The sequence below is a fragment of the Mustela nivalis genome, assembly GCF_964662115.1.
Source record: "Mustela nivalis genome assembly, chromosome: 1".
NCBI classification, from domain to species: Eukaryota; Metazoa; Chordata; class Mammalia; order Carnivora; family Mustelidae; genus Mustela; species Mustela nivalis.
In genome coordinates this window covers 104529881-104543329 of record NC_139020.1, presented here as the reverse complement: position 1 = coordinate 104543329, position 13449 = coordinate 104529881, and the positions used below count along the sequence as shown (strand labels likewise).

The 13449-nt window shown below is 46.5% G+C and overlaps 1 protein-coding gene across 1 annotated transcript; it reads right to left on the bottom strand.

The window, feature by feature from the left end:
• Positions 1 to 3130: 3130 nt before the first annotated feature.
• On the bottom strand, positions 3131 to 12633 carry PSMD2 (proteasome 26S subunit ubiquitin receptor, non-ATPase 2). Its single transcript, XM_082693226.1, has 21 exons — positions 12432 to 12633; positions 11950 to 12006; positions 11417 to 11581; positions 10205 to 10326; positions 9802 to 10026; positions 9364 to 9522; positions 9070 to 9214; positions 8819 to 8879; positions 8411 to 8557; positions 7692 to 7798; positions 7368 to 7495; positions 7052 to 7139; positions 5925 to 6087; positions 5716 to 5817; positions 5390 to 5535; positions 5062 to 5145; positions 4670 to 4838; positions 4486 to 4580; positions 4152 to 4278; positions 3613 to 3731; positions 3131 to 3472 (listed from the first exon to the last, which is right to left on the bottom strand). The coding sequence occupies exons 1-21, from the start codon at positions 12564 to 12566 to the stop codon at positions 3290 to 3292; spliced, it is 2727 nt and encodes a 908-aa protein (XP_082549352.1). The 5' UTR covers positions 12567 to 12633; the 3' UTR covers positions 3131 to 3289.
• Positions 12634 to 13449: the final 816 nt, after the last annotated feature.

Here is a 13449-nt window from a genome sequence, read left to right as displayed (position 1 = left end):
TTTCCCACCCATGTACTACCTCTAATCAGTCACCAGGTCCTCTTGGTATTTGGATCAAATTCAAGTCCTATTATACTTAAAAAATCTTTCTTCCGCCCTTCCCCACTTCTAATACCCTAGTTAAGGCATTTATTCCCTTTTCCTGGTCTCCCAGCCTCCATGGTGAGCTTCCTAACCCAGATAACTTATGCCACTTTCCCACTCCCACACAGTGGTCTCCATTGAGAAATAGTCAATTTCTGAGAACAAAGCTCTTCTAAACCTGATCTGAGCCTGTGTCTCTTTTACTATATCTCCTACTACTTTTTCCTGGCCCTGCACACTTAGCCAAAGCAAACTATCCGTGGTTTCTGAAAACAAATAGCTTTTCTACCTTCCTTTAGTACTCCCTTAGTGATATTCTTCCTTTTCCCTCTGGACAAACTCATCTTCCTCTAGGTCTCATCTCCCTCAAAATTTTCCCCTTATCTACCTAGGCACTTAAGCTCTATTTCAATGATTCCAGGGTACCTTCTTCACACTCCAGTATAGTATCAGTAACAATGTATCATAATTGTTTTCTTTTCCATTAGTAAGCTTTTTAAGGATAGGGTTTTGGTTTTTTTGCAAGATCTTCACATCCCCACAAATTAATGTTCAGTGCAGAGTAACGCTCCACTATTACTTATTGCTGAATGAATGACTGAATGTGAAAGGTTGTCATTATGAAAATTTTACTCTAAAGGAAAATCACTGATTTGCAAAAGAGTTATCATTTTAATTAGACTGTTTTACAGTTTACAAATCACTTTCCTTTTTTAAAATTTTTTAAATTTTTAAGTAGGCTCCACACCCAGCATGGGGCTCAAACTCACAACCTAGCAACTCAAGAGTTGCATGCTCCATCAAATGAGCCAGCCAGGTATCCCTACAAATCACTTTTTTTTTTTTTTTAAGATTTTATTTATTTATTTGACAGAGAGAGATCACAGTACACAGAGAGGCAGGCAGAGAGAGAGAGAGGGAAGCAGGCTCCCAGAGAGCCTGATGCGGGACTTGATCCCAGGACCCCGAGATCATGACCTGAGCCGAAGGCAGCAGCTTAACCCACTGAGCCACCCAGGCACCCCTACAAGTCACTTTCTAATTTGTCTTTTTTCTGTTTTAAGATTTTATTTTGGGGGCACCTCTTGGTTTCAGCTGAGTTGTGATCTCAGGGTCATGAAATCGAGCCCTGTGTTAGGTTTGATGTTCAGTGCTCACTTTGCTTAGGTTTCTCTCTCCCTCTTCCTCTGTCCCTCCCCCCACCATGCACTTTGTCTCTAAAGTAAATAATCTTTAAAAAAAAAAATTTATTTTTAAGTGATCTCAACACCCAACATGAGGCTCAAACCCACAGCCCCAAGATCAAGAGTCACACATTCCACTGACTGAGCCACCCAGGCACCCCATCAAATTATCTTTATATCACCACCATTGGATATCAAGGAAGGCAATTACAATATCCCCATTTTACAGGGAACAGAGGCTCACCAGACACGCTGATTTGCTCAGGAACACAGAAAATCCCATGAAGGGGATTAGACAGGTCTCCTGACTCCCAAGTCTAGTACTTCAACTTTTTATACAGAACAGAGATAAGACAACAGAGACACTAATCCAAAGTTGCCATTCTCCAGCTAGCCAAGACCTTGAACTACAAGGGGGTCTTGAAAGGCTCCATGGCTACAGACACGAATCAATTTTGTAAGGGCATAGGCTTTGGAGTCAAACAAACTTAGACTCTAATCCTGGCTCTACCACTACTATGTGACCTTGAGTAAGTTACTGAACCTCTCTCCAAACTTTATATTCCTTACCAAAATATAGGCATTATACCTACCTCTTAAAGCTATTATGAGATCATTGAATGTTTCAACATTTATAGAAGACCTATTAAGTGCCAGACACTGCTCAGAAGCTAAACCCTCAGAAAGTATTGGTTAGTTATGATTATCTGGCAGGGCCATATGTTCTTCTGTACTGCATCCATAGGGGTCCAGGCCCCAACTGGCAGCATAGCTATACTCATACCAACCCCACCAGGAAGGAGCACTGAAGATTGAAAGTGATTACATTCCAGGAAGGAGACTACTCCTTTTCCCCATTGCTACACTAAGAGGAAGGTCAGGGTCAACCTTTGTTGCACCCAGCTTCTACAAAGATAGCATAGAATTTAACATGATCAAATCTCTCCAACAGCAGCCTTCCAAGAGAAAGAGGATCACAGGAGACAATGATGTCCCTTTCAGGGGCACTTCAGTGGCTCAGTCAGTTAAGCACCTGCCTTTGGCTCAGGTCATGATGTGGGGGTCCCAGAATCAAGCCCTGCATTGGGCTCATGCTCCGTGGGGCATCTACTTCTTCCTTTGTCCCTCTCTCCACTCTTGTGCTCTCTCACTCTCTCTCAAATAAATAAATAAATAAATAAAATCTTAAAAAAAAAAAAATCTTTCATTCAGTAGCACAGAAGTTAGAAAGTAAGACTGACTCCTGCTTCTTAAAACAGGGATCCTCAGCCCTGAGTCAGGGAATGATGAATTTGAGGTGGGTGTGCATTGGTGGACTGGGGTGGGAATAGTATCCACAGCTCCTCAGAAAGTTATCTGTAACAGTTTGTATTAAAATTTGTGTATATGTATCTCCTAGAAAGAAGATCAGAAGATCCATTACACTGATCAGCTTCTCAAGGGTTCATGCCCCTAAAGACGAACCACTATTTTAAGATAATTAGGAAAGAGAGGAAAAGGGCAAGGAGTTTAATTTGTTCCATTCAGGGCAGCCTCCCTGCTAGCCTAGGCTCAGGGCTGCTATAAACAATGGCTTCTCAGGACGCCTGGGTGGCTCAGCGGGTTGAGCCTCTGCCTTCAGCTCAGGTCATGATCCCAGGGTCCTGGGATGGAGCCCCGCGTCAGGCTCTCCGCTCAGAGGGGAGCCTGCTATTCCCCGCCCCCCACCTGCCTCTCTGCCTACTTGTGATTGCTCTCTCTGTCAAATAAATAAATAAAATATTAAAAAAAAAAAAAAAAAAAAACAATGTCTTCTCACATCAACTCCCCACCCTGGTCTGGCCTCCAGCCACAATACCCCAGAAAACACACACAGAGGGACCTTGGGGATAAAGGTCTTTATTCAACACAGTTATCTCACTCAGTAACAAAATAACAGGAGGTTAACAACTCCCCTAAAGGTCTAGAGCAGTGTTCACGGCTGGCGGCAGGAACATGGTCCACTGACATAACAGAGGCAGCTCAGAGTCCCTGGCAGCCACTTAGAGGTCATAGTTAGGGTTCTTCCGAAGTATAACAAAACCTTCCAGAATGGGGGTGACAGGAAGAAACTCCTCAGTGGCCAATTCTGCCCGCTCCCCGTGGGCCAACAGTACTGGGGTTGTGTGTGTCTGGAACCCCGTGATAGTCTTAGGCTTGCCGGCCTGGCCTACCACATCCACTGCCTGTAGGGTGAGAAAATTGCAAGGGCAGGTGTAGCAGATGGGAGTGCAGCAATACCCCACTGCCCATACCAGTTTCAGAGAAGCAGGTATGTGTGCATTCTCCCAAGTTCGAGAGCCCTCCCATCCGTTCAACCCCTCACCTGGCCCACACGGACAGACACTGGTAGCGGCCGCAGCTCCTCATCAAATGTAACCAGCATGCGGGGCTGCATAGCAGCCACCAATCCGTACAATACATAGTGAGATTTGCCCAGGATTACTGAGGGAAGAACAGAGAACAAACATGCATCCAGGCAGGCCTGACCTGAAATCTCGGTCCCCACTCCAGCCCTGACTCTTAATCCTCAGTGGTTCAGCTGAACCCACACCCCTCCCCTCATACATGGTACCACAAACCGAGATACTCCCATCTTATTCTGCCCACAGACTTCAAACTTAATAATTAATTTCCCTCAGTCACTTAGGAACAGACACTGGACTCAGCTCTTCATCCTCAAAAAATAAAAATTTCTGTGGGCCAGAACAAAAATGTGGGAGATGAATTTCATAAGGCCCTTCATAGGCCCAAAGAACATCAGGAACCCAGAGTGGTAGGGACCTAACAATTACAAGCTGGCCCTGGTAAGTAAGGGTGGAGATGGGGCCACATGCCACTATAGGAGTCTTGACAGGAACTCACTGTTACGGACATCCAGGAAAGAGACAAGCACAGTGAGCAGTCCAGCCACAGCCACTTGACTCATAAGCTGCCGATCACTGTGGTAGGGGCAGAGGGTGAGTGTGCCCTTCCCTAAATGTGTCAAGCCCTGGGGGAAGGGGGTGGGAGAGAAAGAGAAGTAAGGGTCACGTCTGAAGAGGTGTCACCTAACCTGGCCATATAGAAATCTACAACTCACTCACATCCTCCCTCCCAGCCAAAGTCAAGGTTCCCCTCATGTTACATGTCCCCCACCTTCCATCACCATAGACACGTCCCCCTTGTACTCTCAAAGGAAAAGAGTTCTATTCTTTACCTGTGCCAAGCGCACCATGAAGAGGTTGTTGGGGTCCTTGGCATGATACTGGGCTAACTGGCGCAGCATGGCAGCCAAACGGGCATTATTGGTACCTGGAAATGTTAACCATTACTGAGTTGAAAAAAAAAGGTCTCAAACATTCCTTCAAGCTATTTCTGATCTTTTTCTAACCGATACTCACCACTGCCCACCATCCCCATGGCAAAGATGGAGTTGTAGGAAACTTCTGGGTCAGCATCATGAGAAAATTTGCTTAGGGTATCCAGGATGTTGAGTCGTGGATTTGAAACAGAGATTAGGGCCAGTGCTAAAGGTACAGCCCGTCGGAGTGTAGGCTCCCCGTATCTCAGCTGGTAATAGAAGACAATGCCAAAAGCATCACAGAAAGCAGTACAACAAACTCAGTTATAAGAACAGACTGATGGGTAAAAGGGGGACTTAGATCAAATTCTGGAGAACAAGCATAGCAAAAAGACTATTTCTCCCCAGAGAAAACCCATCAGGAAAGTCTCCTCTGGGGGATCTCCAGGCACCAAAACCAGTATATTCCAATCTTCTCCATGCGATACTCACCAAGTGGCCAAAGGTTCGTAGTGCCATCTCTGCACCGATCTCTTCCCCCATAGCAATAAGGGCAATCCCCAGCACAGCCACTCCCTGCGATTGAAGAACCCAATAAGCTCGGGGAACAAAAAATTCACTCTTGACTCAAGTCCCGTGTTAAGAAGAAAAAGCTGTGCTGTAGGGGCTCATCCTTACGCCTCACATACAAACCTCAGCCTCAATACACAGCACCACCCAGAGGGGCGCTAAAACAAACCCAAACCCAGCTCTCCTGCTCCCCTACACACTTATCTTTGCTCAGAGCCTGACTCAGAGAGCGCCCAGCTGCCCACAGAACCTGATGTGCTCCCATGTCAGCAGGGGCTTCCTTCTTGTCCTTATCCTTCTTTTCCTTCTTGTCCTTGTCTTCCTCTTTCTCCTTGGAGTCAAAGTGTTCACTACAAATATGGAGCAGCTGCTGTACCTTCAGTACATTCCCAGAGCCTGCACCATGGTGGTAAGGGTGACAAAGGAGAAAAACAAGGCACCAAAAGAAAGCTTATTCCAGGAATTGAACAAGCTAAAGAATCTAAAGCAGATCAGAACAACTGAGAAGGAGAATTAATCTGAAGGAAGGTCCAAGAGAGAAATAAGCAGTCCCTGGGGAAGCACAGAGACACAGACCTGCATAGGCACACACATCCACTAGCGTGTTGGCAAAACTGCGGAATGGCTCAGACACAACCTCCAGCGCCGCCAGGATTGCCTCAATGGCCTCGCCCTTGCCTGTAGGACAAATTAAGAGTGCTCCCATCTAGTACAGTTTTTGACACATAGGCCCCCCTGCTGTATCCAGTTACTGTCAGCCTTTGCCCAGAGAGACATCCCCTCACCCAGATGGTTAAGGCCCAGTCCAAGAGGAAGCCAACGGGCATAGGTGTCCTTGAGCTCAGTCTCTGACTTCTCCATGATGGTCTGAAGGATAGTGGAAGTGACGTCTCCATTGCAGGATCCCACTGCTATCATTCCACAGGCTAGAGCCGTCACACCTGCCACCTAGAAATAGGAAAATCAGTATCATACATGTTAAGTTATTAAGTAGCTGTTTATCTATCTTGATTCAAGGCAGTCAATTCCTACAGGCTACTGTAGCCACACTAGGTAATAATCCCTTTCTGATGGTAACTCAAAGTAACAAAAGCAACCAATCACTGAATATTTCCTATGTATCAACCGCTATACCAACTGTTTTGCGTACTATTAACATTTAACCCTCTCAACAACCCCATGAAACAGGTCCTGCTGTTTTTAGTTTATTGATGAGAAAAATGAAACCTAAAGAAATTGAGTTACATGTCCAAGATCACACTGCTTGTAAACAGAGGTGGCATGATTTGAACTGAGGTCTTTCTGACTGAAGCTGTACTTTTAGCCACCATACCATATGTATCTATCACTAGAATGACTGCATAATTAAGAAAATTTAAGGTTGGGGTGACTGGGTGGCTCAGTTAGTTAAGCATCTGAGACTTGGTTTGGCCTCAGGTCATGATCTCATGAGTCATGAGATCAAGCCCTGCGATGGGCTCCATGCTCAGCAGGGAGTCTGCCTGAACTTGAAGAGTCTCTCCCTCTGCCCCTCCCCCGCACACGAACCCTCTCTAGAATAAATGTTTCTTTAAAAAAAAAGAAAAGAAAGAAAGCTTTAGGTTAGCCAATAAAAAAAACAATGAGTGAGACAGAATCAGCCATCCCAAGCTGGATTAAGTTACTCCCCACTCTAGTCTGACTACTTCCTCACAGACCTCAAGGGCTGGAACTCAATACCAAAATGTTACCTCTAGCCTCAATACCACATGAGGTTTAAAATTCTAGCTCCAAAAGATTTCACTGAAGTGATACACACCCCCCCATAAACACACAGTACACACACACACTTTTTTCACTACTTACCACAGAGAGTGCTAAGTCTCAGAGCACCTTCCATACCTCCCCTAAATGTCCAACATTCTCTCCTCACCTCCATACTAGACTTGGAATCTCCCATCACAGGCAGTAGCAGTGTTAAAACGTCTTCACGATTGGAGCCAGCATAAGCCAAGCCTAGCCTGCAAAAGCCAGGGAGAGGCAGTCCCAGACATACAACAAAGGACAGGACAAGGAAAGAACAAAAAGAGGACTGGTCATTTATTCAATATTTCAATAATCACCAAAAGCCAAATATTCAATAGACAGGGTTGTAGCCCTCGGCAATACAAAGGTGAAAAGGACCCAGTTCCTGTTTTCACAAAGCTTACAAGTCAAGTACTACCACAAGAAGAAGCAAGAAGCTTTACCCAAAGATGGAACCAAGTCTCATGGTGTTGCTGTTGTGAAGAACATAGTCTGAGAGCAGTGCCAGAGCGGGGTCACACTCATTCCGGACCCCAGAGTTCACGATGCCACAGGCTAGAAGGGCTCCTGACTGCAAAATGCAAACAGATTCTTCACTCAGGCTACTCGACCTTCCCCACCACAATGGATACAATGTGGACTTCGTTGCAATTTCCACCTTAACTGGACTTAAAAACCAGGTAGACCTTACCAATGAAAGGGAGGCCCAGAGGGCCCTAGAACATGGTAGGAGAATGTCCCCATTAATGGGGTATGCCCAGACCAACCTTGATATAGTCCTCAGAGGAGTACAAGTACTTGTCAATCTGGGTGAGGCCACCATCAACATCCCACAACAGAATCATGCCAAGGGATGCAGCTGCACTCAACATTCCTAAACCAAGAAAAAAAACTATCAGTCTTAAAATGGCCCCACCCTGAGAAAATTATTACAAAGAGCTCTGTAAAAATACAGCCCTGGGGATCCCTGTCACAGTAACACATGAACCTAGAAGGATAACAGAAATGATCAAAGCAGGGCACCTGGTGGCTCAGTGGGTTAAAGCCTCTGCCTTCGGCTCAGGTCATAATCTCAGGGTCCTGGGATTGAGCCCCACATCAGGCTCCTTGGTCAGCGGGAAGCCTGCTTCCCCCCTCTCTCTGCCTGCCTCTCTGCCTACTTGTGATCTCTGTCAAATAAATAAATAAATAAATATCTTTTGAAAAAAATAAAGAGAAAAAGACATGATCAAAGCAACACAAAGATTGGGATGCCTGGGTGGTTCAGTTGGTTAAGCCACTGCCTTCGGCTCGGGTCATGATCCCAGGGTCCTGGGATTGAGTCCCACATCAGGCTCCCTGGTCAGCGGGGAGCCTGCTTCTCTCTCTGCCTCTATCTGCTTGTGCTCCCTCTCTCTCTCTCTCTCTCTGACAAATACATAAATAAATAAAATCTTTAAAAAAAAAAAAAAAGCAACACAAAGATAAAGTAGACATAAAGTTATACCATGGTCTTTGTTCTTGTAAAGCCATTTGTTGCCATCATCAGTCAGCAGCTTGTCTTGGCCAAAAGCAGCATTCACAAAGCCATTCACGAAAGAAGAGGCCAGGTTCATGCGGGCAGAGTCCACTTGAGAGCCACTGCCCCCAAACCCTGAATAGGAGGGAGAGGAAAGGAAATGAAAAAGGGTTTAGAGTAGGGCAAGAAAGACAAAGCATGGTGGCTGATCTCTGGCTCTAAACTGGCCACTTGGGATGCTCTATCTTTGCCCCCAACAGTGACCTGGAGAAAAGGTACATGTGAATTCTTAGCTCTATGGGATATATAAATATGTTAGGCCAAGCTATCACTCCAAATACAAGGGGCATAATTAAGAATCCTCCAGTCCTCACACACATGGAGATGGCTACTCACTGTTGTTCTCTAGATGGGTTTTATAGATGTCATCAGGCACTTTGGGCTCCATGATGTCCAGCTGAAGGGAAGTCAGAGAGTCACAACTGCTCCCCCACTATTCCCCCACTACCATCTCTTCTGCTATCCCACTGAATGGCAATTCTAACCAAGGGGAGTCTGGTCAAAGTTATAGTCAGGGACATGAAATACCAAGTAGAACCACAAACAAACAAACAAAAAGGCCCTGATGTAAAAGGGCAGAGTCTCACCTCCCGAGCTAATGCCAAGAAGTTGCTGTTGAGCTGTACATTGGACATGATCTCTGTCAGGTCCTCATACTCCTCCACATCTTCACTAAGCTCCAGAAACACCCCATGCCGGCCAAGCATGAATGCCATCTGCTTCTGTACTACCCTATGGGAGATAGTCATCACATCTATTCAGTCCCCATCCATTAAGAAAAGCCCCTCATGCCTTAACCAGAAACTACAGGTCCCAGTTCTTCATGCAAATGCATCATCCATGAGCTCCTCTCTTCCTTTGCCAGATTCCTTCCTACATACACATCCTTGCAGGAGGTGAAGATGTCTTCTACCAGTTCCATGTCATTGAGCATCAACGCCAATCTCAGAGCTTCAGGAAAGCGACTGAACTTTCGGAACACACCCAATGCACAGCGCAGCAGGGCAGAATTCTCAGGCTCAGGCACATAATTCACACAACTACAGAGAGAGATATAACAAGGCAGTCAGGAAGTTCCAGGCATTCATTTACCACGTTTAATTCACTTATCCAAAATAAATACTGAATGCCTACTATATATGAGGAATTGTGCTAGATGCTTGACTACTAGGGAGACACAAAGTCTCCTTCCTCAACAAGCTCACACACCTCAACAAATCAACTGCAGTTAATGGCGCTGAGAGAACAAAGGAGGAACAACTGAGAGGGAAATGCTGAGGAGGCTAGGCCTTCCACCCAGCCCCACCATGCTCACTCACCTGGTAAGATAGAGGCAGACCTTTGCATACGCATTCTCATCTATGTCCTTCTCCAGCATATCCACCTGCTCGATTTCCATGAGCAGGTCACAGGCCTCGTGCTCTGCATTATGGGCCATATTGTAGGGGACAATCTCCTTCACCAGGGTCAGCAGTGGTTCCCGTTGTGTCTTTTCCGCATCATCCAGCTCCTGCCACTCCTTAGCCACTTCCCCTGCGAGATGCCTATGGATAGAACCAAGATCATTTGGGGGAGGAGGGAGCACAGGCACAGCTTCACAGGAAGCACTTCTGTGACCCAAGGAATTCAGTGTTTGGGAAATGCAATATTCTGGTACTCCAAGAAAGAACTCAGAATTATGTCTCAGAACCCCTTTGGATTCTCAAGAAGGAAAGGTCTTACCTGACATACTCGTGACCCCATGATGCCAATTCCTCCTGGGAACCCACCAGCCGATACTTGAGGCACTCACGTTCCCCACTCATGGTCATGGCCAAAACAGAGATGATGTCAGCAGCAAAACGCTGTAAAGAAACCAGTGCTTTAGGGGCACCTGGGTGGCTCAGTCACCTGCCTTCAGCTCAAGTCATGATCTCAGGGTCCTGGGATCGAGCCCCTACATCAGGCTCTCTGCTCAGCAAGGAGCCTGCTTCCCCCTCTATCTGCCTACTTGTGATTTCTCTCTCCGTCAAAAAAATAAATAAAATCTTAAATAAAAAAATAAAAAAAAAGAAACCAGTGTTTTAAAGTCAAATCCAGGTTAAGGGGAGTGGGACATTATGGAGTTAAGATTATGGTCACTATCTCCCAAATTAAGTTGTAATTATCCCCCCAACTTTGTATTAGAAATTTACATATTTTATCTAAGCTAAGCCTCAAGATAACCCTAAGGTTGATGTTGCTATCTCCCTTTTAAGCCAATATGGCTGAAGAATGGTAACAAGGAGAGAATGAAGAAAAATGAAGACTCTGAATTTTATTCTAGGTGCAAATATGAACTATTAAAAAGTTTTAAGCAGACAACATTTTCACAGTCTAAAAAGGTCACTGTGACTGCTATATGAAAAACAACCTAAATCAAGAACAAAAAGGCGGCAGCCAATTAGGAGACTTTTGCAGTTGTCTAGGTTGACTGAAGATTTCCTGGATTACTGTTGTACTAATAGAGAAATGACTGAACTAGAAAACAAGTTTTCTAGTTCAAAGTTTTCTAAACTGAAACAGAAAACAAATGAACGTACACAGAATATAAAAGAAACAGAAAAAACAAGGTTAAACATAAGTTTAAAATAGATCATGAGTGGTGTCTGGCTGGCTCAGTCAATACAGCACGGGACTCTTGATCTTGGAGTCGTTGAGTTCAAGCCCCACCCTTGGCACGGAGATTACTTTAAAAAAAAAAAAAAAAAAAAAAAACCCCAAGATCCACCACAGTGTATTCTAAGAAGGCAATCCTTCTGTCAGCGCTTATGTCAGTACTTTGACTATGACAGCTCAGTTCAACCAGCATGGATTTCAGGTCTATTAGGCTTCCTCTGACTCTCCATGAGCCCCACAGTCTAGATGAAAAGGAACTCCTAAGCTAGGCCTCCACCAGCTTCTGAAACAGTTTACCTTATTCTCCCCAGGGGCCATGTTCTCATAGATTTCCTTCAGTTTGCCATAGTGTGGACGCAGAAATTTGAGAGGCTTGGGTACAGAAGTCATGGAAGTTGTAGAAGATCGAATTTGCCTCCGCAGCTCCTCCAGGGCTGGTCGGTACAGGGATGTGTCCTTCTCCTGATCAGGAGATGTCAGAGCTGAGAGTCACATCTCTCAAGTCATAACACAGAAGTGTTTAACAAACAACTCCCCTAAGAGAGTAACTGTGTCTTATTCATCTGTGATTCCCCAACTCCCTTCTCATTGCCTGGTACGAAAACAAATGATCCCAGTTAAGAGTAGAATTAGAAAGCTACTTCTGTAGCTTGAAATATCCTTTGAAATATCCTTTGTAATTCTCTTATCCCACAACAGCATCACAATGCAACCCTAACAGTCCATGTTTCCTCATACCTCATATAGGAATTGTTGCCCCAAAATGGAATAAAACAAATAGGCAGGAAAGATCCGAATAGGTACCCATTCCTGTCAACATCATGACTCACCCCCAGTCGTTCCACGAGCATCTCCAGTTCATCCTGAAGTTGTTTGTCCTCCTCAGACTGAGGGTTGGGGGAAGAAGTTCATCAAGAGAAGAAATCCCAAACACATCCTCCTCCCATTCACCCTGGGGCAGGTAGAGAGTGAGCCTGCCTCCTTAGGAGGGACCAGGTGGACATAGAAAGAGAGCAGGAATGGCACCTTGGCTGCTGGACCACACCACTTGAGTGCCATACTAAAAAAGGGCGGTGACAATGACCAGCCCGGGCTCACTTCACGAGTCGGTGGTGAGGGCTGATGGGGTCGGCGGAGGCGACAGCGCGAAATGGAGGATGAGAGACAGAGAGTGCCAGGAGCCCCGAGGATCGCCCCCATCCGCCCTCTCCCGGACGCTGCGAGGCCGTTTAGAGTCGGGCCCAAGGCCTGCGGGGCCGCCGGTGACTCAGCCCCGCGGCCTCCTCCGCCGGATCCCAGGGCCGCGCCTCACCAGCTCCTGTTCTTTGTCCTTGTCGCCAGCATCTCGCCGCTCCTTGCCGCTCGGCTTCTCGTCCGCGACGCCCTGTGCCGTCGCTGGGGGTTGCTGAGGCTGCACCGGAGCCTTGTCCCGGCCACCCTCCTCCATCTCCGACACCACTGCCGGCCAGCTGCGCGCGCACCTCTCGCACCGCCCCGTTTCCCATATGGCTTTGCGCACGTGGCCTACGGCGCCCCGCCTCCTGAACGCGCCTGCGACCGGAAACGCCGCTGGGACCCACCCACTCCCGCTACCTGGGAGACCCCGCCCTTGGGCCCCGCCCACGGAAGCGGTCCCCAAACTACAATGTCTATCTGCCGGCGAACGCTGGGTGCCGCCCGGGCTTGGACCGGGACTTTCCTGAACGCTACCCGACGGTGCAGTCTGCAATCTGAGTACGCTAGCTGCGCTGCGGTAGATGTACAAGCTTCGAGCCAAGAGACCGCCCGTAGTGTTTCCCCACAGCGGTGTGAATAGTACCCACAGTGACAGGCCAGTTGGCTGCGTGGTGGGACAGACGTACGAAATTCTTCAAATCTGGAATCGATTGCCTGCCGTCTGTGTGAAATCTGTAATCCGTATCTACTGCCTCCCACACACCACGGTGGAATATTAACCTCATCACGTGCCTCCGCAACCCCCCTCCTCCCCCGGCGTTGAAGGACAGTGCCCTGCATATTATTTGGAGGCTATAGCTGCAATCTTAAATCCAGGCTTGAAATCTATGAATAAAATATAGTCCTATGCTCCAGTGCTAAATTCTGGAACTAAAAACAGATCAAGACAAAGTCTTTGCCTTCAGTCTCCTGTCTTTTGGTCTCCCTCACCCTGTTTTGACTTAGAAGGGGTGTGACGGATACTGTTTCTGTCAGGACTAGTTTTGAATGATACATACATAATGTTCTCACAGTCTTTTTAATTTGGTTAGGCTGTGTCCGTTTCACAGAAGAAATCATGTAGTAAGTAGTAGAATCAGGATTTGAACCTTGAT

Excerpts from the sequence above, each read along its gene's own strand:
- PSMD2 (XM_082693226.1), bottom strand. The coding sequence starts at position 12,566 with ATGGAGGAGGGTGGCCGGGACAAGGCTCCGGTGCAGCCTCAGCAACCC. Across the intron at positions 5,536-5,715 it reads GGATGTGTGTGCCTATGCAG|GCTCTGGGAATGTACTGAAG; the intron begins GTCTGTGTCTCT and ends ACCATGGTGCAG. Across the intron at positions 3,473-3,612 it reads TGTCTGTCCGTGTGGGCCAG|GCAGTGGATGTGGTAGGCCA; the intron begins GTGAGGGGTTGA and ends CTCACCCTACAG.